Raw genomic sequence first — 27,740 nt, 5'->3', positions numbered from 1 at the left:
AGAAATGGATATTTATAAGCTGTAGTTTGATCTTCTGTTATTGCAACGCCTTCTGCTTGAAGCTGGATCTGGGTTGTTTGTGCAGGTACTGCTGGAGGTCTGCTAAAACAAGTCAATTTATTAAAGAAAAGAGCAGCTATTGTTGATATAATCAGCCAGTTTCATATCAGTTAGCTGGAGATACATTCTCTTAATCTCTTTGAAAATATGAAGAGATTGAACTAGGTTCAAGTTCCGTAATTCACTAAAGCATACCATTTAAACATCTCTTGTGTCTCTTGAGAAAAAGAAACAGATAAAACCCCATAATTAAAAGGAGTTAATTCAAGAGTTAATTTCATAATTTCCATAATTTGGGTTTCACTTAATATTACCTTATGTGTATAGGATATGTGTGTATATTTGTATCTAAAATGTGAATGTTTCCTAAAAGCAGTAATTGTGCCACTAAGTGGTTAGAACTTAGGTGTGAAAAGATGAGAATTAAGGTAGCAGTGTCAAATATGTGCTGTAACTATCGGCTGCTATAGCTTTTGTCTCCTTTCCCTTCAACCAAGAGCTTCACTAGCTTGGGGGAGGGGGAATAGGGCTGAGTTAATGAAAATTCTCCTTGGTTTGCTGAAACTGTGTACTCGGGGAAGAAAAAATCGACTGATCTACGGTGAGAATTACATGTCGGATTCCTGATTTACTTCTAGTATGTAGTCACAAACAATCTTTTTTGAAAGTGTGCTTAATGTCTTTGAAGGTGTACGGCTAGATCCCAATGAAGTATTTTTTCTGTAAAATCCATACTTCTCATTTCCAGTTATTCTAATCGTTAAAGATGAATCAGTTTCTTTGTGTAACTTATGTTGCCCATGCAAAAATATATTTCCTTTTGAATTTATAGATGACTGATTCTCTGAGTAGACATGGCACAATGCACAACATCAGTGCCTTATTTTGTTTTTACTTCTGTCTGCAAACATTTAATGGTGGTGGAAGGAGTTCTAAGTGTGCATGACTACAGCAAAAGTGAGCTTAAAACTGAAGGGCTGGAAGTGGTCTTGAGTGCATTCAGTCTAATTCCCTGAATTGTGAGGCAAGGACTGAGTGTATCTTTCCTGATGATTGAGGGGTTTGTGGTTGTTGTTGGTTTTGTTTTGTTTTGAAAGCTTTCCTCCCCCTCCTCCCTGAAATCCTCTATTGAAAAATACTCCATAATATGAGATAGGGTTTTGCAATACTTTCTCTTAAATCCTTTGAAACTCTTCTCCATTCCAAATCAAGCTGATGTCTGCCTGTTCTGTGCTTGGTAGAATAGATTGATGGAACACCATACCCTGTTTAGAGACACCTACGTATTAAAGAGCCATTCAGAGGAGTAATAAAGAGATGTATACGTAAGTGGGGGCCCCCTGGTGGTCTAGTGGTTAGGATGCGGCGCTCTCACCGCCGCGGTCCGGGTTCGATTCCTGGTCAGGGGACTTCCCCGGGCAGATGGAGCTCGTCAGCCCTGTAAGGCCATCCATCTAAGCGAAGGTCACTCTAAACAAACCTACGTCCTGAGGACCTCGCTGCCACTGTCCGAGCTCGCTCGGCCCCGGCAGATGAACCTCAGGATTAAAGGGTGGACTCAGTTCAGCGCACGCTGTGTCTCACCTAAAAAACCCACTGCGCAGGCTCGAAGGGTAAAGACCTTTCCCAAATCTTCGTTCATGAAGACTGGCCATGATGATACGTAAGTGGGATGTAGAAGCAATGTTTTGAAAACTATTTTTTCCATGGAGGAGATGTGGTATAATTTAAGCTTTGTATGCAGAAAACTTGCGTGTTGAACTCTGCACAGGTGGTTTTCTCTTTTCCTCTGACCTGTTCAATGTTTGTTTCCTCCCTCTTTTTTTTCTTCCGGAGGAAATAGTTGTCTCTTTTCCCTCTAGTATGTTTTACCTTCAAGGATCCATTATTCCCTTCCCTTTTGTCTTTTATGCCTCCACCACATTGTTCATTTACCCAGTTCATTTACCCAGAACCTGTCCAAGAAGTCAGTTTAAGAGCTTTTTAGAATTTTACAGTCCTCAAAGTTTGTTCTCTGAATTTACAGTGTGAGCTCTGTAAGCACAGACTTCTTGAAGCTGTAAGTAATCAGACAAAACAAAAGAAGTAAAATACTGTGTTCTCTGAGGCAGCAAGCACTCTGTGTGGAGCATTTTTCTGTCCTGTCCTATGCACAAGGAATTGAAACTGTGATTATTTTGCGCTTAAAAACATCTTGGTAAGCCACAAATAGTTTTGATGTGCTTCGGCTGGGTTGAGAACACCTTAGGTTGCAAATGGCTTTTAAGCTATGTATAGACCATCAGTTCTTTCCAACTTTGGGGCATATATAGGCAAGGTACTCTTGTTTCTTCTCAGAGCTTTGCCTGTATCATTTTCCTGTCTTTGTTCCTGGTGTTTCATAACTCTGTCTTTAAATACAAACCCACTTACGTCTTTTTGCCACAACAGCTATGTAAGAGTCTGCTGAACAGGCAAAGCACCTTACTCCTGTGATAAAAAAGTGGCCTACTTTGTAATCTTCTATTTGTTTAAGAGCTTGTTTGAAATTCAAGGATGCTATCAGACACAGTATTGAAGCCCATTATCTAAACTCTTCTGTACAATCCTGGAAAATTTTAGCCTGGATAAAGGTACAACACACAGAGTTTCAGGAAGATATGCCTTTCAGCGACTGGAGGCAGATGGTCCAGTACTATAAATTTAAGCACGCATGAGAAGGCTTCTCATATAAGAATTAGATTTCCAAGTCTTGTGAGTAGCTGGTAGAATTGAATTACATAAATATTTGCTAGTGTTTGTGTTTTGCCTTATGGAAGATTTTTCCAGAGGCAGTGTTAAATACATGCTGTGAAACTGTTCAGCTTCATTTTGTTGACAGACCCTTCCTCCTCTCTCTCCCCCTACTCTTTTTATCTCCACTATTATCTCTTCTATCTATTATTTTTTATTTCTCTAGACTATTATCTCTTTTTTACTATAGCTTGTACTTCATCCTTACTGAAACTTAATGTAAAGTACTGCATCAGCTTTAGCTACTACAGCAAGGTTTTGTTGCCTTACTGTCTCAGCTATCCTATGGGAATCCTCAGATCATGGAAAGACAAGAATGTGCTATGCAGAAAGCATTCGAAGTAGTCTTGATTGAAGCTGTACTTGGAAGGGTTTTGCTGTATGCTATTCTGTCCAAAAGAATGTTTTTCTTTGTATTTTTCATTTGCAATACACTAACGAGATATAATTCAAACAATATTTTCAAATACTGACTGTGAAGCTGTCAGACTGGTTCTGAATAACATGAGCTTCTGTTTTACAGCCTTTTCAAGAATGTGTGATGATTTAAGTGTGCGATTTTAAACTATTTATAGTTAGCATTTTGGAATGAGTGAAACCTTCAACACTTAGAACTTCATAGTTTTAAATCCTTTATTTCAGAAGGATGAGTCGCTTCAACTAGATTAAAAAAACTGTCAAATGTCTAGATAGACTCGGTATTCCCTTTTTAAAAATTGTTGTATTAGACACTGAAACAGCACAAAGAAAAAATCACCTCCTTTCACTGCATTTGTAACTATTCATAAACTGGATAGTTAAGTGAATTTGCAGTTTGCTTGAGTAAATCAGAAACAGTTTGCCCAATACATGTAAAAGTAGTGTCCTTTATTTATGATACCAGTATAGTCTTACTAAAATGTCCAGTTTTATTCATATAACTAATAACTTTTCCAAAGAAGGAATTACAAGTTTTCTTTTTTCTCCCTGAAGTGGAATGTGTGATCATGTAAACACTAAATAATTTGAACTTTTGAGTACCACGGCATATAGAAAATAGCAGGCTGAAATATGACTCACAAAAATAATGTAGGAAAATAATGGCAGTTCTTTGTACTAAATATGTGGTGATTGGTACGTTTGCTGATTATATACATAAGTGTATGTTTATGTGTATAACTGAAAGAATAACAATGGATCATATTATTAGTTTTACGTAGATAAAATATCTTTATATTTCGGACTGTGGGTAGGTGCTGAGTCATGTTGGAGAGGACCTTCATGCAAGTCTTAGAACAACTATTTGCTGGTCAATGACTTGTAACCTGTTTCAGACAACTTTACAGCTTTGCTAAACTAAATCCCTGATGCTACTCATGTTATCTGGGTCACACATTATATTCTTAACTATTAAAGCAGACCCTGGGAAAGCCGTTTCATGAGATATTGGCCTCTCCTGGGTTCCTCTAGTCTCCCACTCCTTCTGCCCCTTTATCTGAAAAAAAAAAAGGTTTTTTGACATCATACTTTAAAAGATAGCTTAAAGAAGTCTGTATTTTAAATCCCTTTTTCTCTCTGCCAACACAGTGTCAGGTTTAAGATGAAACTTTCAAAAATTGAGCCTATTTGCTGTTTTACATTTCCTTTAACCTTTTTTGCCATTAGATGGCTTTGTGCTTTTAATAGTGGGGTAATTTGTATTAAACAAGTTTGGAGTTTAGCCTGTGCATTTCCAACCTTCACCAGAACAGCCTTGATGTCAATTCATGAGTTATTTTGTGACTTTAACTGTTTAATACCTGTGTGGTTTTTCTTATAGTTAGACACCACTGGACATGCAGTGTGTGAGTGATCTTATTTATAACAATGGTCTTATTTATAGCAAAAAACTTGCACTTAGATGTAATATAGACTGATGCCACATAGAATGAATGCCACTAATATTAGTGCAGATATTTAAAATTACTTTTAAGCAATTTATACTGATTATCTTTGGGGACTACAATCCCATGTAGTGGGTTTTATACTATAGTTTTCTGTTGGTGTGGTACCTTTTTTCGATAGTTTTTTTGGATGATGTATTTTAATTACTTAAAACACATAGTGTGGGAACTTCCAAAGGTTGTTTGGTTTTGGGTTTTTTTCCCCTCTCTTTTTTGCTAAGAGTTTGCTCATGCCTTCTGTTTTATAGTCTTACAACGTTTGTATCTGTAGTGGAGCGAGCTTCTTCATTAGTGTAATTTTTATGAGCTCCATTAGTCATTCCATGCCAGCAGCAGTTGTTGCATCCTTGCTAACAAAGCTGAGTTCAGTCAGGGTTTCTCTCAGATCTGGTCTATATTCTGTGTGTGCACATAGCCAGCCTTAAGTACTCTGTGCATCTGCTCACTGGTGTACAAATGATGACTCTTATGCTTATTTGCTGATGTACCTTGTGCAACTTTAGGATGTGTAGGGTACTGTTACATAAAAAAGCCAGGAGGGTGAAGAAGGCATGTGAAAGTTGGACTGCAGAAGTTGGGGATTAGAGGTTTTCAGTGAGATACGAGTCTTGGTAAGGAGAGATGGGAAAATGGGAATGGGAAAATCTTGCTGGAGTTTTTGGGAGATTGGCTCCTCCATGGTTGCTGGCCAGAAAGTGGTGCAGCTCTGATCAGGTAGGTAATGGCAGCTGCTTCTCCATCTACTGCTTTTTTCAGAAAGGTAAGGGAAAAGGGATGATAGTGGGGGAGCGGGGAAGGAGGGGAGAGAGGAGTGGCCATGAGCATGGTTAGAAGTGAATGAAAAATAAACAGATATGATGTGTTTTCCTGGGGCACAGTGACCATCTCAGGAAGCATGCTGTTCAAGGCTGCTGTCAGTAAATAATCTGATGAATTATGGGACAGAATTGGTAGAACTCAAAGTTACTAGGAGAACTTTGCTCACTTCCTTCTAGTTACTCAGGCAAGATAAAAGACGAGAGGAGTTAGGTGAAGATGCCTTGATAATGGAGCTATTTGTTTTGCTAATAGTTTCTCACACTTAAAAACATAATTAATAAAACCTAAACCTGCACAAAATTTTTCCTAAAATGTTGCACATTTGGAATGCTCACTCTGCTGGAGAAGTGTAGTTTGAAGTCTCATCAATCTTAGTGCGAAACCAGCAGCAACCGAAACACACTGAATAAACTGATGTTGCTTTTATGGTTTTGATATGCTGAGGTGTCTTACCCCAGCATCAAGATTTGTGGTTTAAGCCGTTTTAACATGTGTTTGTAAATCAGGTTCATGTTTATGACAACCCAGCTACTAATGGGTAGATCTGTAGAAATTAATTTCTTCCCTTCCCACCCCCCAGACTAAATAAATTGCCTAAATACACTTCTTTTTCTTTAATTAAATGTAAGCATTAAATTAAAAATGTAATTTTTAATTAAGAATTAAATTTGTAAAGCAAATTGCTGTTACCATCTCTCCATTCTTGTAAGGCCATCCATCATTTTATACTGTGTTCTTTATTTTGTGAGTGCAGCTGATAAGATGTATGTGAAAGGTAAATGAGATAACTGGATACTGTGGTAGTTTGGTCTAGGCCTTCCTTGGTGACCAGTTTGTAACCAAGGAAGGGTCCAGATTTACCCAGTATTCCCTACGATTTTTACGTAAGCCAGGCTATAAGAAGAAAGGAGGAAAGGCCTTCGCTCTCTTTCCTTCCGGCAGCTTGGAGGTGCAGGTTCCCTGCTGTTGAGTTGCCGTGCTGGGGAGCGAGGCCTGGTAAGGCCTTGCCGACCTTGGGAGGCGGAGGTTGCCGGCGATTGTTCCAGAGTGACTCTCCGTTGTCCCAAGGAGAGTAGTAATATAGTTTTTTGCCAATTCTTTTAGTTGCTAGATATTGGACTACTAATTGGGAGATATATATATATATATATATATATATTTTATTTTGGTTTTGTTCCTTTTCCCTTCCCCCTTCCATTTCCCTTGTGAAATTGTATATATATTTCAATTGTATATAACTGTAACATAAGTGTAAATATATTTATATATATTGCTTTAGCTGTCTCTCTCTCGTTTCGGTTTTCTTGGTTGTTTTTCTCCCTCTTCTCCCTGAGGTTTGCGGGGGGGGAGACAACTTCTTGTGGTAAGGTTTGGAGACTTGGCAGGGAGCCAGCTTCAAACCATATCAATACCACAAGTTGCTTTTGAGGTGAGCTCAGTCATGAAAGTGGGAGCTGACAGGTAGTGGACCATATGTGTGCTTACAGACTTTTCATTCAGAGTTGATATTCTGCCTTCCCCTAATTGTACAAGTATAAAGTAAGTTCTGTTTTCCTTTGAAGACCTGTTCTATATTTGGCAGCTCAGCTCAAAGTGTGAGGTGGAGCATCTTAGGTTCCATTAAGTGCAAATTTTAACACAGTGCAACTAAAACTACTACTGAAACATGCAAATATCATTCTGTTTAGAATTTATAATTTTCAATTATTATTGCTAGTAGATAAGTAATAGTGTCTCAATATTATGAATGTGCATTTGAAATGGAAAGCAAGGTGAAAAAAATCTGATTCTGTAAATCTGTTTTGTCTTTACTGTTTGTTTTTTTAACACTAGTGTTTTTGCCTTACCCTAAAGAAATAAATATCCCTATATCCCTTCAACCCTTTTCCCCTCCACCAAAACATGAATGCAGCTTTGCAGTAAATGACCAAGACTTCTACTGTATTAACATAGTTTCTCATTAGCTGCCTTCTTAATATAAGGCATAAGAATGTTTCTGGCTGTGGCTAGACTCAAATATAAAGGAAATTCCTATGAAAGTTATTTTCATGCTGCCTAACTTTATTTCTGGACTGTGTCTGTTAAGAAAGATACTTACAAATGTAAGATTTCACTTAAGTGAAATAAATAGAAATTATCACCAGTGTGATTCTAAAAATGATTAATACTTTGGTTAGCTTTAACCAAAAATTAGCTTTTAAGATGAAGGCCTTCACACTGCTCTGGCTCTTTCTTGGCTCATGCTGGGAAATGTTTCTTAGGAAGTAACATATCTTCGTATGAAAAAACCAGAACCCAAAAACTGATGAAATGCATACTTAAACTTCAAGGTAGTTCCTAGATTCTCACATCTTCCTTGAAGTTCTTTCAGCCTGGGTGCTTTCAGTTTATTTAATTTCAAATATTATAAAAGGAAAAAGAAGTTACTGGGCTGCTACATAGTCATGTTTTTTATATATGTATGTATATGTTTTAGTCCTGCAAAGAAGTGCAATAGCCCATTCAGTTCTTACCAGTCCTGTCGAGTACAGGTGATTTCTTTAAGTCTTGCAAGATGGCAGTTTTCTTATGGTCAGTGTTGCAGCAAAACTGGCTATAAATTACAATGAACATTCAACTCATTGAATAAATGCCTGTGTGCTCTATAGTGTTCACTGATGTACATCTGTTTACTTGAGCTGTGAAAACTTACCTGCTACTCATCTCTTATTAATTCTTCACATTAGCTGTCTCGTTTGTTCCTTCCTCTTAGGATGAATAATTTCTTTTTACATGGAAACGAATTTTTATCTGATTATGTCAGAGTTGTTTTTCTTCTTGAACTTCTATTCCTAGGAGACTTCCACAAGTAAGCATAGTTAGGTTGGTCTTCATGATTCTGCAGATCTGAACTGGTGTTGCTTACAGCTTTGCCAGTTGCAGACAGTAATGACACTGTTCAATTGATCTGATGTAGTGCATACTTCAGACACTAGCAAAATGGAGAAGAAAGCATCCAAGATCGTTGTTGGTTTTGAAGGATTGCCCAGGATCAGTTTTGGTAGCACAAAGGGGTCTCTGTAATCTCTTTTCTTTTTATATCATCTGTCAGTACGGAGTGGCTTTAAGTCCTTCTGTTTTCGTTGGTAGAAATGCATCTATTTGGTTTTATGTGTCAAAATCAATGTTATCTGAATGTTCTTTGGAAAAAATTATACTTGCATTATAGGGATATTTCATCCATACATGCTAGAATTGATTAGTATCTTATTCACGATCCTGATTGATGCGCATGGACCACGTGTTGCTGCTAAATACCTTCATTTTACCAAAGATATTTAAGATAACATAGTATAGGACTTCCCCAATTTAAACTCAAAACTGTTAATGCAGAATATTCTGTTGCTTGAATTTCATTGCTTTGGGACACATTTGCTGAAGGAAAGTAGAGAAAAATAGCGTACAGTAAATGCAGCTTTATGAATACGACCAATATACAGGATTATGACTTTGAATTTTACTGAAATGTATTGAAACTTTCTTGGAAAGCAGTTCAAGGAAGTGGGGTGTGCCTGTAATTCTGAGAAAGCAGAAGTTTCAATTAACAGAAATATCAAGATGTATCAAACTCATATAATGACGACAGCTTTTTCAGTGCAAGTTCACTGTATATTTGGTAGTGCATGGTTGGGTTGATTCCAGATGCAGCAGCAATGTGTTGAATGGATGTTTTTGTAGTTAATGGAAAAAATGTATTGCTTTTAATTGGAAATGTCTATTTACCTTGAACAAGAATCATGTTGTTGTCTTGGTTATTGGAAACAGTGCTTTACTATGTGTGTAGTAACATACTTGATTTAAAACTACAGCAATGACAACAACAAAGTTCACTATTGAATTGCTGCATTCTGCTACTAATACCAGCAGTGGAGTTCTTTTGAAGACTAAACTCCCATGTGCAGCTTGGTTAATAGGCAAGTTACTAGAAATATTTCAGGGTTTTGGAGTCTGATTACTGTGATCAACCTCAGATAAATTGCAATGTCATTACACTACACCTGGTACTACTTCTTGATAGGATGTTCCTGATAGTAAGAAGCTTTTTTTAGTGTATTCACAGAACACTTTACTAGGCAAAAGAGTATGTGATGTAACTGATGAAATAAAAATATAGATCAAGTTTTTTATAAAGGTGGGTTTTTTTTTTTCCTAGAGAAGGATGTCTTTCAAAAATTTATTTTCACAGAAATATCTTTTGCAACCATAATAGAATATGTTAGTATGTTACATGCCCGGGGCCCTCTTTCCTCTCTTTGTGTATTGCTCATTTCAGGACCTGTTTAAGGCTTTGGTTTTATGTTCTTTTTGTGGGTGTGTGGTGTGGTGGTGTTGTTAGTACAATATTTCATTTTCTTGCTTTATTTTGTCCAGAGCAAGATGAATTGTTCAGAGGCTGAAAGGAACCTGTTATTCTCTCTGTTTCTCTTTGTGATTTTTTTCTTCCTCCCCCTGCCCCAGGAGATAAAATATTATGGCTTAGGATTTGCAAGGCTGACATCCTTCCCCCGTTTCCCTACCCTTAAGAAATACTTTTTGCCAGCCTGAAACTGATAAATGGGGTTTGAGAGTTTTTCTCTTTGTTACCAAGCTAGATATACATTTTCACTTTCTGTTAGCTGGAAGACAGTGGGCAAGAGCTAACTCATATTCAAAACTGTTCACACTACAGTCTTTTCCTGACATAGCTATCTCAATCAGGACGAATAGCATCCCTGACAGTATCCTAGCTGTGTTAACATATAATTTCCTGATATAGCTTGCTCTTGCATCTGTATTAGGATTTGTTTTTATAGCTGTCTTGGGGAGTGTTGGTAGTATGGAGTATGCTGATTTAACTATGATGAAAGAGTCCTGGTACTGATGTAATTTTCAGGAGTGATTGAAGACAAGAGCTAAGGGAGATTTTAAGATAAACTGAATGTTGGTATGGATATTGTAATAGACAGTTATTCTAAAAAAATAGATTTGGTTGTAACAGAAGACCTCTCACTTTAGGCTGTGACCCAGTCTATGAATAATGAGGGTTATTGTTCCCTTTTATAAGCTGCTGGGAGAAGAGTGTAGGTTATCCCACTCCTGCCTGTTACACAGCAAGGAATCATTTGATGTGTGGGGAGCTCGGACTCTCGACTGTATTTGAAGGAGTGTGTCCATGTGAATTGTTTAAAAATGTGATTAGCATATCCAGTGTGTTCTGTCAGATTTGACATAAGTGCGATTGTGTGTTCTGTCTTGATGCTGATTAAGTCTCTGTACTAATGGGTGATGTGACATTACCAACTGTGGAACTGTGGCCTGACATACTAGCAAGAACAGGTCGGTTCAGGCAGTTCACCTTTATTGCTCCAGTGAAAGTTCTTGGTCCTGCTAATGGATACTAAAGATTCCTTTTTTTTTTGTCCTGATTTTTTTTTTCCCCAGTTATACAGATTCTGGATAAAAGCAGAACTCTAACTTCTTTTCTGACTTGAGCTTTGTGATAATGTATTTCCTGCTTCTATTAATTTGGTAGTTTACAATGTAATGTCTGAAGTAGCTCCATATGTATGAAAATAGGCTCTCATGCTTAAATTAAGGTCTTTATTTACCTTTATTGCATTTATTCTCTTCTTACGGGTCCAAAATATTAAATTAACTGATAATTTCATGGAGTTCTAAAGGGTACCAGTTTCTATAGTCCAGTTTCATGATTAAATGTTTAAATTAAAAACCATTGGTATAGGTAAGCGTGAGTGAATGTTGTTTGTTTTGTTTGTGTAAGTGAAATATGTTTACTTCAACTGTTTGTGAAAATTTGGTAAAAGTTGTTTGACAGTTCCTGAGACAATCTGGGGGCAGGTGAGTCAGGAGGTTATTTGTCAGTGAAATCCACAGTGAGGTGAGCTTTGCAGATAAAGGGAAGGAAGGCTAGGGGCGTGTTGCTTTTTTTTGTTTCCTCATCTGGATGAGCCCGTCTGTATTTTCAAATGGAGAGCTTTAGTCTGTCATTGCAAATAGCTGTGCTAGAAGCAGTGCTGGATTAGAGACAAAACTGCAAGTTGTGTATGCACCGTTGACTCAAATGTAGTAGTTACTCAAATGTGTAACTTTCTGAAAGAGAACCTTTTTGAACATATCTTTGGTCCAGTTATAGTTGAGAACTAAGATTCTTTTTTCTGGGAGTTTTTTAGTGAGTTGGAATCTCATTAGGGTGATATGTTTTGTTATTGTTGATGGGGCTTTTTTTGGTGTATTTTTTTAACACTAGATGGTTTTACTCTTATTTTTAACTTCAGAACAGTGTTTTACTACCTAGTTTAAGCACTGATAAGAATGTTAGTTTGAGGAGCCTGGCACTTGCTCTAAGATGTTTGTCTCTTTTCAGTTAGATCTAAATTGTTTTCTGGAGATGCTCTGGAGATTTCCCAAGTCCTTCCCTTCTCCCCTTGGGCAATTAGAGGAACTAGTGAGCACAGATAGTGTAGTGGAAAAAATGTGATTAACACAGGTCAGTTAACCATAAGGGGTTCTTATTTTCTTGTAAGTGTCATCTCCTACAGTTTGGTATGTTGAGTACAATTTTATGGAACAACTGACTCAGTCCAGTGGCTTTTTGTCACAAAGAGCTTCTTCATCCCCACACCCATGGTGTTGCAAAGGATGGCACTGAGGAGACACAGCAGTCAGCTCTGATATTAGTTGATCTTTCTTCCTGAGTCAATTCCATTGATTAACTGGCTGGATTTGATTTTTGCCTGAAGGAAAAACAGCTTTTTGCTAAATTAGTGTGACAATTTGGCTAATAGAGGAGTCTGGTTAGTGCAAGAACAACAGAGTTCTGAGAGAAGGCATGGAACCTCCAGGCAATGAGCAGTTGGGTCCTCTCAGCTGTACTGAAAGGTGATAACAGGTGATCAGAAAGAAATTGTTTGGTACCATCTTTTATGTGGTTTTTAAAGAGCTAAACTGTAAATCAGAAGTTCTGCAGTCTGAGCAGCCACTGGAGAAGTTTAAGGTAATGATTGGATGCTAAAGTACATGGGGTTTTGGGGCAGGGGTTGTTGTGGGTGTTTTTTGAGGTTCCACATACCAATCAGGAGCTGTTCAGTCATGTGATGCAAAACAAGAAGTTTAGTAGAATTTTATCATGCTGGCAGACTCAACTCTAGAGAATTTGTGAATCTGGAGCAGAAGTAAAAACTTTGTGCTTTATAGTGTGATAGAAGCATGATTCTCAGTTCTCATCTCTGATCTGAATTAGATACGTAAGTGTACAGACATAACGTTAATGAGAAGTCAGGATGGGACCAGAGGAATGGGCAAATGAATTTAAATGAAGCTTTTTAAAAGGATCTGTGTCAAAGTATTGAGAAGTGATCTGCTCCTTGATGTACTGTGCTAGTGCTTGCAGGTAGTAGAACGTGAGCTGTTATCTGTAAAAATAAGCTTCTATATATTTTTACATTGAGGTTGTCTGAGTTTTTGCTGCCATGACTGCACTTTAATGCTAGTACTTGACAGATCTCTCAGTGAGCTGGGCTGATTTGTTAAGCTGTTAGAAAACTAACCACAATGTATAATTTTCTGCTCAGTTAGCAAGCAGAAGTAGCTCATTATGGGCTCAAATGAGTGGCAACACCAAAGCAGGAAGGTGAGGCCATACGTGAATGACTTAATTTCCTTGCACTGTCCTGACAATGTACTCTTAATGCTTTCTGATGGGAATTTGGAGAACTTGGAGACAATAGTTTCTGAAATTTTTAGGAGCATCTCCCCAGTCTGTGTTACTAAAAAAAAAAAAAAAAAAAAAAGTTTTAAACATAATAGAAGAGAAATCATAGTTAAGCAAGATAAGCTATTTGAATAGCTGCTGAAAGGTATGTGTATCTGTCCTGGTCCATATACTGCATATTGACTAAATAATGTATACTCTTGCTCTTAGTTTTTTTTCTTAGAGACTGCTTGGAATACAGAGTAGGTAATGTAGAACCTGAAATCCCAGTGACTGAATAGTGGATATGAAAAACAGTTTTCTTTGACCTCCATCTTTTTCAAACTTGCTAACAACATTGCGTGTGCCCAGGCTTAAGTTTTAGTTTTATAGAGCACCTGGATTCTTCCAGTACTAGAAAAGATCTCTAGAAAAAATCATGGAAAGAACTTCAGCTGTAAGTAGCTGTAAGAAAGATTACAGAGCTATAAGCAACTATGAGAAAATGGAAGTCTTATCGTATTATAATATGGCTACTACCTCATTGTGCGTATTTTATTTGAAAGTGAAAGCATTCCATGATTGCATGCACAATTAGCTTTTTTCCCTACATCAGTGCTGAAGTACCATTTTAGCTTCTGTGATGTAAAGCAATTAAGCATCCAGTTGTTTAACACCGATTAGTATCTGCCTGTTTTCATGTATAATAATAAAAATCCAGTAACTATAGTTTGGTGAGTATATTAGTTTTCTCTCTTTTAAGGCAGTACATCTTCATATTCTTTTGTGAATGTGTCATTATCTCTCTCTAACAACTTAATCAATGTTTCTGTGCTTATTTTTTTTCCTCTGGTAAGTGACAATATTAATCACTAGATTAAAAAAGGCTTGATTTTCAGTTTGTTTGCAGATATTAGAGTGTTTTGTTGGGTTTTTAAAAATAGCTCCAGTGAAAATGTTTCAATCTTTCTCTTACAGTTTACATTTATTAAGATAATCTGTGTTAAATGCTGCATTCTGTAATTACTTTTTGAGTAGAATTGCCATATCAATTTTATGTGGATTCTAGTTGATTAGAACTTGACAGACAGTGAATTGATTTTGAAATGTGCTGTTTCTAAATGGTACTGTGCTTGGGAAAGAAGATCTGAATTAAGCCATCTAAAGAAAGCTCTTAAACTAAAGAAAGCTCTCTTATTTTCTCTTTTATGGCTTATATTGGTAGTAACTACCTTCCAGTGAAGCAGTTAGTTGCTTCAAAGCAATCGGAGTGCTAAATGAACTCATGCAGGCAGTATTTGTTTGACTTTGAAAGTATATTCAGCAGTTGCCGTTGTGTAATATATAAAAGCAATGAAATTGTTTCCTTTTTCCTTAATGTGAGGAGAATTACATTTTCCCCTTTTCTCCAGTTAAAGTACCTCGTAATTTTCGCTTGTTGGAAGAACTTGAAGAAGGGCAGAAGGGAGTAGGTGATGGTACAGTAAGCTGGGGCCTTGAAGATGATGAAGATATGACACTCACCAGATGGACAGGAATGATTATTGGGCCGCCAAGGGTAAGTGTGATGAATTAATAAGTTTGTAGGCAATACAAAATGCAAAAAAATGTTACTTTTCTACACCATAAAGGAATTAGTTGAAATTCAATGTATGAAATTGTAGAAATGCTATATATTCCTGTTAGAATTCTTCACTTTCAGGCATGTTAGTGTTTTCAGTCTAGCCTTCCCTGTTTCTGCAGCTGGCTGTAAAAGCCACTTGTGATTTGAGACTTATTTTACTGTTAGGAATATATTCATTCTGTATTTCCACTATTACTGCTCAGAAGTGTACAGCAATAATACAATAAACAGATAGCTGTCTTTCCACAGTTTGTCATATGTACCTGGTAGTTTCAATTTTATAGTAAACTGGCAATATATTTTCAACTTTTACAAGTTTTATCAAATAGTCTTTCAGTATAGCAGTGTCAGTGTTTCAGTTGTATCATGCCTAAAGACTAAGAGGCTTTTAATTACCTCTGATAGTTAAAGTATATGCACAAAGCTCAAATCCTTCTGGCCTTTGAAGTTCTGTAGAATGTCATTTAGATTGATAAAACCTGCAAGAGAAGTAATCATCTCTTGTATCTGAGTATCTGCCTCATGAGATGCAAGTGGAGACTCCTTTACTTATGTGCACACTTTCTCATGAGTTACAATATGACACAAAAGTTCAATGTGTAAATGAGACTTTTAAATGACTAAGTAGCATATGTCTTGCACTGCTAGCACGACGTTACTATCTGTTGAAATAACTGTCCAGGACAAGAGCCGGGATCAGAACTTGGCCTCAGTGAAGACAGTGCCTTGCAGGATAACAGAGTTCCAGAGTTAGATTCAGTGTAATTCAAACTCCTTTTGGAAGTCAGTTCCAACTTGCAGCAGACTGTAATGAACACTTGAATAATTGTTGTGAGCTCCTAAGATTTGAGTGCATTTGGGAGAGGACAAATTTAAAGTATAAGCATAATGATTGTATGCTTTGGATGCTAACTTCTGTGGAATCAGTGTTTGAGTACATTTTGAAGAAACTTTGTAGTGTTATGGATTTGGATAAGAACTCTCAAATTTGAGCTAGCTGAAGTAGTGTCTCCCCCTCCAAAAAGCCTCCAGAACTGCCTGTGACTGGTTTCTTATTCGACCTAAGGTAGACTACTCTATATCTTTGAAGGGAGTGATTATTATAGAGCATCTCATTTGTGTTAAAAAAATAATGAACTCAACCGAGCCTGGTATGCGCTGTTAATTCTGGTCAGTTTGTATTTCTGTCATTTTATTTTTTTTATGAGAAAGAATGCATGCAGATAATATCTTGTGCCATATCAGGGACTTGCAATCTTGCTGATAGAATGACTGGCAGTATGCAGTGATTGTAGAAAGTGGAAGCCACCAGTTCCCAAGCCAGTGGTGGCATCTTGAGAGGAATTGCATATCCGCTTTTCAGTGTTTGTAAAAGATAGGTGGGTTTTTGAATTGGCTGAGTTATATAGATGGTGCAGTAAGGCAAAACACAGAGAAAGTTATTAATACTGTCCACAGCATGAACTTCTCGTAGGTGGCTTCTCTAGAGCTGTGCAAAAATTGCTTATCAGGGTTTTTTTCTTGCTTCATTTGAAAGGTGACCGGCATGGATGGAGGAGGGTAAGATTTGTTTTGGATTGAAGGAAACATTTTTCTGACCCCCAGAAAATGGGGCTTTAGGCTTTTTGGGAAGCTGGCAAGGGATGCTTGGCTCACAGTAAAACAATGACTTGATAAACTCAGCAAAATTGAGAAGCCACCTGGATACAAATAAGGGAATGAGAATGAGTGCTGTTCTTGGAATTTTTCAGAGTTTTGAGCAGTATATATATACATTTTGACCTGTTTCCACTATCCCTCTATGGGAAAGTAAATTGTTTTAGCTGAGTGAATAATGAGAATTTTTGTTAATATTTTCTTGCTGTGCTACCAGCTATGTTACCTGTAGCAGGACAAGATGACTTGTATTGGACCTTTAGCTTTTAATCATAAAATGAGAATGTTAAGGGTTGGAAGGGACCTTAAAGGTCATCTAGTCCCAGCGCCCCCTCTGCCCCCCACAATCCTACCAAGGCCTTATCCAGCCTGGCCTTGAACACTGCCAGGGTTGAGACATCCACAACCTCCCTGGGTAACCTGTTCCAGTGTCTCACCACCCTCACAGTAATGGGAAAGAATCAAAGAAAACCTTTTGTATTGCCTTGTTTCTTTCTGACTCACTTGCTGCTCAGTTTCTATGCCTTCTCAAAATTATGGTACACAGTTAGGGTGCTTTAGTTAGGGAGCTTTAGTAGTCCTATTTCCATTCTGCTTTTTAATTGACCACAGAGTGGACTGTTGTTTGGTAACTTGGCTTCGTGGTTGATACTTCTACTTGGAGTGACGGCTGGCTGATGCAGAACAGCTTAAAGATGCTGCTTTTGGAAAGTTCAGAGGCATGTTGCTGCTTTTGGTTCACGTTGGCTGTATCTGTTGTGCCAATAGAAAGACAGGTGTAGAAAGTGACTTTATCTTCCTTTTAGAGCACAGAGGCGTGTGCATCAGTGACCAGCAAAGCCACTGATCCTTGGTATGGTCTACTTGAAAAGGTTAAAAAAGATAGAACCATACCTAATTTTAATGTGACTTTCTCAAAATATACTTGCATTTAGAATTATCTGCTCTCTAGTCACTTGGGAATGACATCTGCAAGCTAGCAGTCACTTTATTGTCCAAAGTTCATAAATCCTCCAGTAAACCAAGCATCTTATATATTTTCCATAGTGTTAATTACTTGCAGAATATGTTTCTTTTGCAGATCCTTTTTTTATCTTGTTCTTGGTTATATCTTAACTTGAGTTATCCATCTTTCTCCATTTCCAGTTTTTTTGCAGTGTTAGATATTTCATTACAGGAGAAAGTGGTAGTTTTCCTAAAGATTATTAATTTCTCTCAGCCCTGTACTATTCCAGTGTTGTTTTGAGAATGCAGGTGGGTAGAAAGGATGAGAGCAAATGTGATTTAAAGAAAGAATTGTATTGTGTTAAAACTTGTGTATGGAATAGTCAATAGGTAGTATAATTTACACATAATCCTGAAGCAATCAATATAACCAGAAGAGTGGAGTATCAGTCAGTAATCCAAGACCTTCAGTTTGTACACAGTATTAACAAATTTATATTTATTTCATATTTCTTGAGCTTTATTCTTCTCGCCTTCACTCTGCTTTTTAAAAAATCAGTAATATTTAGCGTTCAGTAAAGTGCATTAGTCTGTTTTTTTGCCTTCTAGACAAACTATGAAAACAGAATATACAGTCTGAAAGTAGAGTGTGGACCTAAATATCCAGAAGCACCTCCTACAGTTAGATTTGTAACTAAAATTAATATGAATGGAATAAATAATTCCAATGGAATGGTAAGTTGAAATGGTAAGATCAACCATGTTCTTAATTTATATTATAAAGTATTTCTTTGAAAAACTCAGGTGAGGAATATGCATGTTGGACAGAGTTTTCATATTTAATTTTTATAATATAAGTACTGTTTTAAATTGAATTTTTGTGGCCTACTACTTCAAATCTTTGTGGCTCTTAGTGGCTTATCAATGAGACAAGCATTATTTATAGTACTGAGACAGTTTTTTCTTTTAAATGAAGATGAAAGTTTTAGTTTTGAATGGGAAAACAATTAGTGTTTAAGCTATGTGTAGATGTTTCCCTTGTAATACTCTTACAAAAGGGGATTTATAACAGGAATATTACAAACTTTTTCAGATTTTTCCATTAATTAAAAATGGAAGTTGTTTCTGATGAGACTCAATCCCGATGTATTAACTCACCTTTAATGAACTGGTGTATTTATATACTTGTTTTCTTTATACTGACTTTATTCAGATCCAAGGTGATTCTGAGCTTCAATCTTAAGATCTTTTGGCATAGATGGTAATCACTTTCATTTTAAAGATCAGTTTGCAATAAGTTAGTTGCACTGATCCTGCACTTAGGATGGGAGGAGTTCATGTACATGAGCAATGGCAGCAGCTCAAATAAGTTTGTTACTCAGCTATTCACTAAGTACTTTAATCCTGTGAGTAAGCCTGAGGTACCCCATTGCTCAATGAAAGGAGGTGTGAGCTGTCTTACCTTTACAGTGGTATATACATATATCAGCAGGAAATGCAATAATATATCACACTTGTCTGTGTGTACATTTGTCTTCAGTGGATGCAAAGTAACTGGGTTAAGGTTACATTAGAGATGAGTCAAAGACCATCTTTGGATTTTAAATAATTTGCAAAATCTAAAAGAAAGGTGGACTTTGATTGCTGTAATTAATAGTACTGAAATGTGAAACTTTAAGTTTCTAAATGACTGTAGTGGAGGGAGAGGTTCTCAAGGGTTCTTTTGAGCTATGGTAGTGTTCTGGTTGGTCATCCAAAGCCAGTGCACTAACACTTCAGAAATAATCTAAAATTACTTTGAAAATACTTTTATGTAGCCAACAATGTTACTCTACCTGAAGATCTTATCAAAATTGCTATCTGTCAATGGATGCCTTTCATCACAGCTGTGGCTTGTTACCTAAGTTTATGTATTTATTGCGTTGTCATTAGCAGAAACTGCCAATTTGGAATGCAGCAGAGCTTTTGGTGTGTTTAGAATATGTGGTTTTTGTACCTCTTCCTACTAACATGGATTACTCTGAATTGGTAGAGAAGCATGCCCTTCTTTCTTCATCTCTGCCTGCCTCAGAGTGTAGGTGTTGGTTTTGGGAAGCAGGATCTCAGACTTGTAGAGCCTGAAGGCTCATGTTTACCGAGCCAGTTGACTTGAGCTTTTGTTTGGAGAAGTCTACACTCCTCAGCTTGCTGAGGGTGAATACTGTGACAGGAGATCTGCCTGGTCATTGTGAAAGCACTGTAAAAATTGAGTCATCGCTACAGGAAAATTTGATTTTAATAAGTTCAAACCTTATACAAAACCTTCATTCATTTTCCCCTCAACAGTTCTATAAACTTGTGTATCATATGAAGGATTTGCTATGCAAATGCATAACTTTTTTTAAAAAATGAATTTAAATAGGACTAAATAATATTTTTAATGAAAAGCTTTCATAAGTAATGAATCTAAAACACATATATTACCTAATCCTTAATGTGCCAATTGTCCCAGTGTCTTGCATTTTATCTTGTTTTGCCTTTGTGCTCATTAGAGAAACTGTGAGGTAAACGGGGTTCAGCATCCCGGAACAGTTCATGTTGCTGCTTCCTGATAGTTTCTTCTTGTTTCTTTCGAACTGTTCTCCCACTTTCTGGTCATCTTTCATTTATTGGATCACAAGTCGTTTGCTGCATTCTTTGAATGAATGGCAGGCTTTCATCTTCAGACATGTTCTACTATCCGTGCTTCTGTGTGCACCCTGGTTTTTGATATGTGGCCAGCTTTTGATCACATTGCTTATAGATGTCACGAAGAAGTTGGTGACTTGCAGAAAAGAGACCTGAGAGAAATGGCAGCTGTAATTGTGTGTCTTTAGCAGATCATGCTCAAAACATTTGTAATGTTGTTAAGGTAGGCTTTACAGGAGATGTGTGCCAATTAACACCTGAGGAAAAGTAGGGCCCCCCCCTGTGAGTTTAGAAGGTGATAATTTCTGTTGAGTTAGAGTGTGAGTGGTGGAGGGGAAAGGTGGATAAGTGCTAGTCACTGGGGCTCTAAGGAAAGTAGTCTCATACTGCCTTGTTGGCAGTGATTCTCAACCTTCTTGACTTACAAATCCCTTTTACACTTTGCATGAAAAGTATGTGTGTGTAATGAATTTATTAATACTGACAGGTCCAACTTTATTGACTTTTTGATTGATTATTCTCTGAGAGAGGAGTTTTGCTTGTAAGTAACTTTTCTGTCAGCAGCATATCTTCAGCGATCGCTGTTTGATAAATTTAGTGCAGGAAAGGAGAGGATTAGTTCAGGAGTATTTTATCTCAAAAGACTTAACTTAGGTGTTCTAAGGCACCCTGTTAAATTATCTTTCTTATCTGCAAGTTTTTTGTGGTTTTCTTTTCAGTTTGCTTATGGAGCTGCTGCATTTGTATTCAGAATTATATTACTAAGGTCAGAAAAGCTAATCCAAGTACTTGTGTAGAGTTGGACAAAATGCCTTTATGTATTAATGGCATTACTGTTGTAAAACTAAGTTATCATTCGTAATGCTGTAGAGTCTTTTCTCTTGGAGACTTATGTATCCCATACTGATAACACACAGATTGCATTCTGATGTGCTGTTTATTTTCCATTGTCTTTTGAGGTTGCCTGATTTTTCCATCTTTGAGAGCGCTCTTCAGCAGTCTGTCTTGCAGGACTTGCAATCACTTCTGTTCATTTAGATACCATTTACAGCTGGAAATACTTGTTTCCTTTAAAATCACTTGGGACACTGTCAGCTACAACTCAGTAAGCTGCTGTCCAGTTACTGCTTTGAGTATGTTTATTGTAGACATTTGTTACCATTTGCTACTTGTTGAAGTTATTTGGAACATTATAAACACTGAATACTTTGCATCATTGTGTAAAATAGTTTGTTTTATTTTCAACTGTTTAGAAAAGAATGATGCATTATACATATTGCTTCTCCTGCTATTGTTTAAGGTTTCACAGTGGTCTACCCCCAGAATAAAGTAGTCTTCAGATTGCAGTTTGCAGCTTTATCAGCTTTTATGTAACTTTGAAATGTCTCCCACTGTGTCCCGGGGCATGTATTTGAATATTACCTAATGCTTTTGTGCGATTTGAACACAGTTTGTGTCACTCTTTTAAATGTCTTATCATTGTTCTTCATAAAGTGAGTTTATTGTGAAGCAGCTTGGAAATCAATTCTGCAACAGAGAAAACAGAACCTGAGCCAAAATCTTCACTGGTGCAAGATGTTATAAGAGAAGTTGGTGACTTGCAGAAAAGAGACTTGAGATAAATAGCAACGAAAATGTCATGTTGCAGCAGTCTTTAGTCAGAAAACAACCATAACAATGTTAAAGCAGAATTTGCAGTCTGTGAGTTTGTTGTTACAAATTCCCAGTCAAGAAAGAAAAGCAGGAGGAACTTATAAGTGGTCAGCTCTCATGTTCCAGTCTATGTAGTATTGTATTGATTGAATAGCAGTAGTGACTGACTGCTATGTGCAGTAATTGAGGCAGATATGCAGATTTGAGGGAGCCTACAAAGACAAAGTTGAAGAGAAGCAAGGAGAAGGAAGATGGTGTTAAAACAGAATGGCCAGACTGAAGATTGATGTTCATTTCTGTAGTCCCAGAACAACTACCTTTCCAGCCATTTTGACTCTTATCTACTACACTAAACCAAATACTCCTTTAAAAAAGTAGTAATAGTACAGGAATTACAGTGATGGTTTCACTAGTGTTAACTTTCAAAACCTTTCTGTATTAGCTCATACACCTGTGTATTTTAAAATGGCATGATGCTTCTCCAAAATAGTGCTTTTCTTTTGATGCTGTTTTTCTTCCTAATTTATTAAATGTTTGCAATAATTATTAAGTAATCTGTCTGCCTTTCATACTTTAGTTTGATGATATGCTGTCTTAGGCAACTCTACTGACTGTAAGGGGTTCCAGATTCTGAGCAGAACATTATTTGTGTGAAAATAAATGCTTTTTAGTACTGAGCTGTGAACAAGATCAAGGATCCTTCTTAGGGACTTCTTTCCAAGGTGGTTTTTTTAAACTGGATTGGTTCTGTCAGTTCAGTTCAGAAAGTAGCTCCTTGTACATTGAATGGTTCACCTGAGCTGATAGGAAGTAGCACAGTTAAATGAAAAGTGACTAGTGAGAGGGAGCAGAAGTTTCTTGGGTTAGTATTGCTGCCCAGGCCAGCCCATTGTTAAACCTTGGACCCAGCTTCGTCCTACAAAAAGGTTTAGTCTCATCCGGTGTTCTGAAAATAGCCTCACTTCGAATAATCTAGAAATAAGACATCTGTATTAACGTTCTTATTTCTGATTACAAGTGTTTTTTCTTTCAGCTTGCACTTAAGATGGAATAAGAAACTTCTTGATGTTTTATGCTGTCTAAATCACAAAATAGTGGTTTCCCTTACTTTTATAGCCATGTGGGCTGCCCATGCTACTCTGCCAGTGGAATTCAGTAGCCCTATTCCTGCCCATGGGCCTGCTTTGCAATTGCACGACTGTAGACCCCTCTGTGTTGTTAAGTTCCTCTGTGCAGAGGCTGGGACTTAACCTGCTGCCAAAACAATTCCCAGGATGACTTTCAATTGCTGACTTTCCTATGGAAACCTCCCTGTTATAATATAATTGTGTAAATTGTCCCACAGGTTTTATAAACGCATAGGAGAAGTCCCATGTCCTTTCCTTTCAGTTCATATTCAAATTGGTAAGTGATGTACAGTAATCTTCACGGCTCCGTAAGATGACTTACTGTAAGAAGGATGCAAAGAACTAAGAAATGTCCAAACATTATGGATCAGTTATTTCAGTATTTCAAGACATTTCTTAGTATGTGTAGTGACTCTAGATGTGTCAGAAGCACCATGTAATAGCGATGTGAAATAAATCACTAACAATACTTGTAGCGAGGAAAAAACAAGGGAAACGTACCTTTACAAAAGTATTCTACGGACTCTTGCGTGGCAGGTTCTTTTAAAGAACTGAGGAATACCCAGGTGCTTGTATTAGCATAGTGAAGGTGATTACTTGTTTCTTTTTTTGGGGGTAATTTGAAAAAAAACCCTATAACTTATACTAAATAGCAACTCCAGTTTTGCAGTGAACCGGTTGCTGATGCCCTCCTCCCTCCCTACTTTCCTTCTCACTAATATTAGTAGCAGCACAGATGGAAGGGTCCACCTGCATGGATTTCATTACAGAATCTGTATTTGTGTGTAAGTACGTGATTGTTTTCCTTAAAATATTGTATGAACACAGGGACTTTATGCCACAGAGAAAGTGTCAGGGAATGCTTAGAACGTTTCTTAGAGCAATTAGGTCAACAACAGTTATTTATGTAGAGATTTTATGTTCCATCATAACTTAGATTTCTTTCTTCTTTTCCCAGGTGGATGCACGGAGCATACCAGTGTTAGCAAAATGGCAAAATTCATATAGCATTAAAGTTGTACTTCAAGAGCTAAGACGTCTAATGATGTCCAAAGAAAATATGAAGCTTCCACAACCTCCAGAGGGACAAACTTACAATAATTAATTTTAGCTGATTCTCAAACTTCTGTCTTAAAACAACAACCTTCTACTCATGTTAATGTCTTGATTAAATCTCACAATGCAAACACCCACACATTAATGAATTTCAGCTGGTATACATGACCTGGACATTTGTAAGAATATATAATATATGTATGCCCAATATGTTTTCAGGCACTATGGGAGAAAAAGGCAGCACAATTATTTTTTTTCTCTTATCGAGGCACTGTCATTTAAGCATAAGCCTGAAATAGCCTAAAATTGGAATTCAGGTTTTACAAGATGAAAGCATGACAGAAAGTGTCAGATTGCTGTGGAATAATATATGTTACTGAAAATAATCTCTGGAGAAGGCAAAATATAAATGGCATGCTTTATCCATCTTGCTTAGTAAAAGAGCTGCAATTAAATTTGTTTTAAGGTAGCAGGTACAGTGAATACCGTTGCTCATCTTGTTTTAATTTTGCAAGGGTGTGGGTGCCGACTACTAGTAGTGTCACAAAGTATGTTCAGGATTGTTTTGATACCTGTATTTATAAAGTGGGGGGATTAATTTCTGTTAAGCAGCTCCTGTGTTACATGTATCGGACATGACAAATATTTGTTTACAGTCTTTGTTCTAATAAACCATGCATTTAAGTTTTAGTGAAACAAAGGAAATGTATGGATATGTGATTGAGATTAAAGTTAGTCTTAAAATGTAAATAAAATGTGGAAAGTGTCTGAGGCTGTGCCATTTCTATAATAGTGATGTAATATATGTACAGTAACTTGCAGAAGTAGTGGAAAGCCAAACATAATATTGCTGCTGGTGTTACATGCACCTTTTGTCCTTATCACTTTTGTATGTTTAGTTTGCTTGAGAGGTCAAGAAATTCCATTTGTTGCAGGGGAGTGAGTTCTGTCATCTGTAGTATCACTTCTTTAGACAAACTTGCACTCTGTGTGTGTGTGTGTATATATGTTATTTCAAAAAAACCCCCAAACCAAACTAAAAATAAAAACAAGGAAAAACCCCTTGCCTACGCACGTCCCCTTTAGTTCCCCTCCATATTCTTTTGAGAAATGAGCATAACTTTCACTCTGCTTCCTTAACCTCTAAGCAGTTTTCAGACCACATTGCTGAAGTCTGTTCTAGGTCCTTTGTCTTGCTTTCTTGCATCTTTTCCTCTTTTATGTTTCTTGCCTTTTCTTCTTGTCTGTTCCACTTTTGCCTTTTCTGAAACACACAAGAAAGAAACTTCAGGAAGCTTTACTAAAAAAACCTACACCTGTGGTACAGATCATCATATTTTCATGTGCATTCCATGATTCATATGCCGTGATGCCACTGTTTTCACAGCTAGAATGCTTTCTGCCTCTCCTGCAGTTGTTTTCAATGTATTCTGTCTGGTGGGAACACTGGTTTTAGTTCTGTTACTGATTTCTCATAAGCAAGTAGTTAATGCTGTTCTTTTGGATATTATGCCTTCTTTCTCTGTCCCCCCAACTTGGAGAATGCAAGCCTTTGTTCATTTTGATGAGAATATGTATCATTGGGAGTGAGTCATCAGTTTGCATCCAGAGTTTTATTTCGTGGTTCTTTTGAAAAAATTGATATAATCAAAAGCCATCAACAGCCAGCTAACTTTCTTTGATAAGCCTTTGCCTACTTCTGATGTAAACAGTGAACCTTTAAAAGCAATAAACTAGGTGGTCCTTTTTTTTTTTTTGAAAGGTTTATTTAATATTTGTTTATGCTTTTTAGACAAATTGGGCATTTCCAGGATTGGTGGATTTAGAGCTGCCAGCTACCTCATGTCTGTATTTATATAACATATCAGTTGTGACCGTTTGGCTGACATACATTGCAACATTTTCTTTCTTGATTTAATTTGAATGATATTGATGCCATTAAATCTTTTTTGCTTACACTAACACTGCTAATCTATATTTAATCAATTAAAATAATGGAACAGTACAGTTCTGAGATGTGAGTTTTTGGGAACATAAACTACTGAGAGAATGAGAAATACTCATAGGTTATTATATGGTTGGTAACATAATTAAAGAGGCTGACTTATTCGCAGAACGTCAAAAAGGGCTCGTTGTTGGCTTGGTTGTGTGTGGTGCAAATTGATCCTGTAACAGTCTAACCATTTGTATTGGTGAAAATCTGCATATCCAGCTGCAAGCAGATATATTTTGCAGAAAGAAAAAACAGTCGTGGATGGAGTTGACCTGATGTCTGACACTGGAGTATGTAATACAAGGATTACTGTAAAAATATTCCTGCAGTGATTTTAGGTGTGTTGGTTTTCCATTTTGCTCACACTTGGAACAAGTCTAAGTGTAATTAATTATGAAATTTTAAAATGTCTTCAACTACTGCATAAAGTTGAGAGCATCCTCGAAACTCTTACACTACCTGAAGATGATTTTGAAGCACTGCTGCTTACTCTCCTTCAGACAGGTTACATTGTTTTGCAGGTATCCATGTCTGATCAACCTTTACTTAGTAATTTGCTTTCTCACGTTCTTGTGGTTTCTCTTAGGTAACCCACTGAGATGTCAGAATTTTAATTTTCCTCTCGTATTTAAATTATGTTACATTCTTTTGGAAAGATTTGAATTTACTATTGTTACTAAATGTGTATTTTTTTTTTTCTTGTCAAACCCATAAATGTATAACTTGCAAAGCAGAGCACCATTTGAATACAGTTGTGTGAAGGACAAAATGCAAAAGCTCTAAATATATAATTCTTTTCATGTTGGTGGTCACTGACTGGGATTTAAACTAGCTTTGTGCTCTGGAGCATTGCCAAAGTTCTTATGTTTTGGTTGTTCGAGGGAGGGATATGTTTTCTATGAAGCAAAGAAAAAAACCAAAGACGGTATGATTCATGCTTTGTTAAACGTTAAGATACAATGAGCAAGCTTATGGAAATAGCCACATTACAAATAATGTGCCTTACTCATGGATAATAAAGTACAGAAAATGTTGCAAGGTGTGAATGTACCAACGGCCTTGATTACGCTCCTCTTCCTGAAAGCAAGCTGAGAATACTTGTCACCCAGCAAGACAGAGCCAGGAATGAATCCCTCAGCTATTGTGAAATAAATGCATAATGCACATTCCTCCTAAATGTTTTTTATTGTATAGGGCATTACCTAAAGGAAAATTTTAGTGCATCTTATGGCAGTTGATCAACTATAATAATAGCAACTGTATAATTTGGACAAGTATTTGTGTTTTACGTGGTTACTTATATGGTGAGTTTGTGGAGATATATTTCCTATTTAGTAGCTTTTGGGACAATAATTCAAGGCCTAAAAATATTGATTACACTTCTCTTATGCTATCTTTTGATGCAGAGGGCTCATTCAGTAGACAGAGGCAGGATGTCTGACTACTACTTGTTTTTATACTGACCTCTTGTTTTTGAAAACTCAGCCAGATTGCCCCGGTGTGGCTAGTCTCAACTGCTAGAGGAGGAGTAAATTGGTACTAAGCAAGTCTGAATATGTGTTACTGTACCAGAAAAAGGTGACTTAAAACTACCGTTGGTCTTTTATGTCAGTAAAATTCCAGATAGATCTGAAGCAGTGAGACAAAGTACATTTTTCATAAATGTTTTAAATAATATGTTCAGAACTCTTTTGTGAAGCCTTGAAAGATTTCGGAG

The 27,740-nt window shown here is 36.9% G+C and overlaps 1 protein-coding gene across 3 annotated transcripts in view; it reads left to right on the top strand.

Moving 5' to 3' along the window:
* Nucleotides 1–26,035, top strand: part of UBE2V2 (ubiquitin conjugating enzyme E2 V2) — a 35,584-nt gene extending 9,549 nt beyond the window's left edge. For 2 of the 3 annotated variants that reach the window (XM_027713879.2, XM_027713908.2), the window contains exons 2-4: nucleotides 14,715–14,860; nucleotides 18,137–18,262; nucleotides 23,933–26,035. In XM_027713879.2, coding sequence (XP_027569680.1) covers nucleotides 14,715–14,860; nucleotides 18,137–18,262; nucleotides 23,933–24,079 — 419 coding nt within the window. In that variant the 3' untranslated portion in view covers nucleotides 24,080–26,035. The remainder of the gene's footprint in view (nucleotides 1–14,714; nucleotides 14,861–18,136; nucleotides 18,263–23,932) is intronic. The other variant, XM_027713888.2, reaches the window with a different exon arrangement.
* Nucleotides 26,036–27,740: the final 1,705 nt, after the last annotated feature.

The sequence above is a fragment of the Pipra filicauda genome, unplaced genomic scaffold (assembly GCF_003945595.2).
Source record: "Pipra filicauda isolate LSUMZ 115617 unplaced genomic scaffold, ASM394559v2 scaffold175_size1500280_pilon, whole genome shotgun sequence".
Classification (NCBI taxonomy): domain Eukaryota; kingdom Metazoa; phylum Chordata; class Aves; order Passeriformes; family Pipridae; genus Pipra; species Pipra filicauda.
This window is presented reverse-complemented; position numbering and strand designations above follow the sequence as displayed.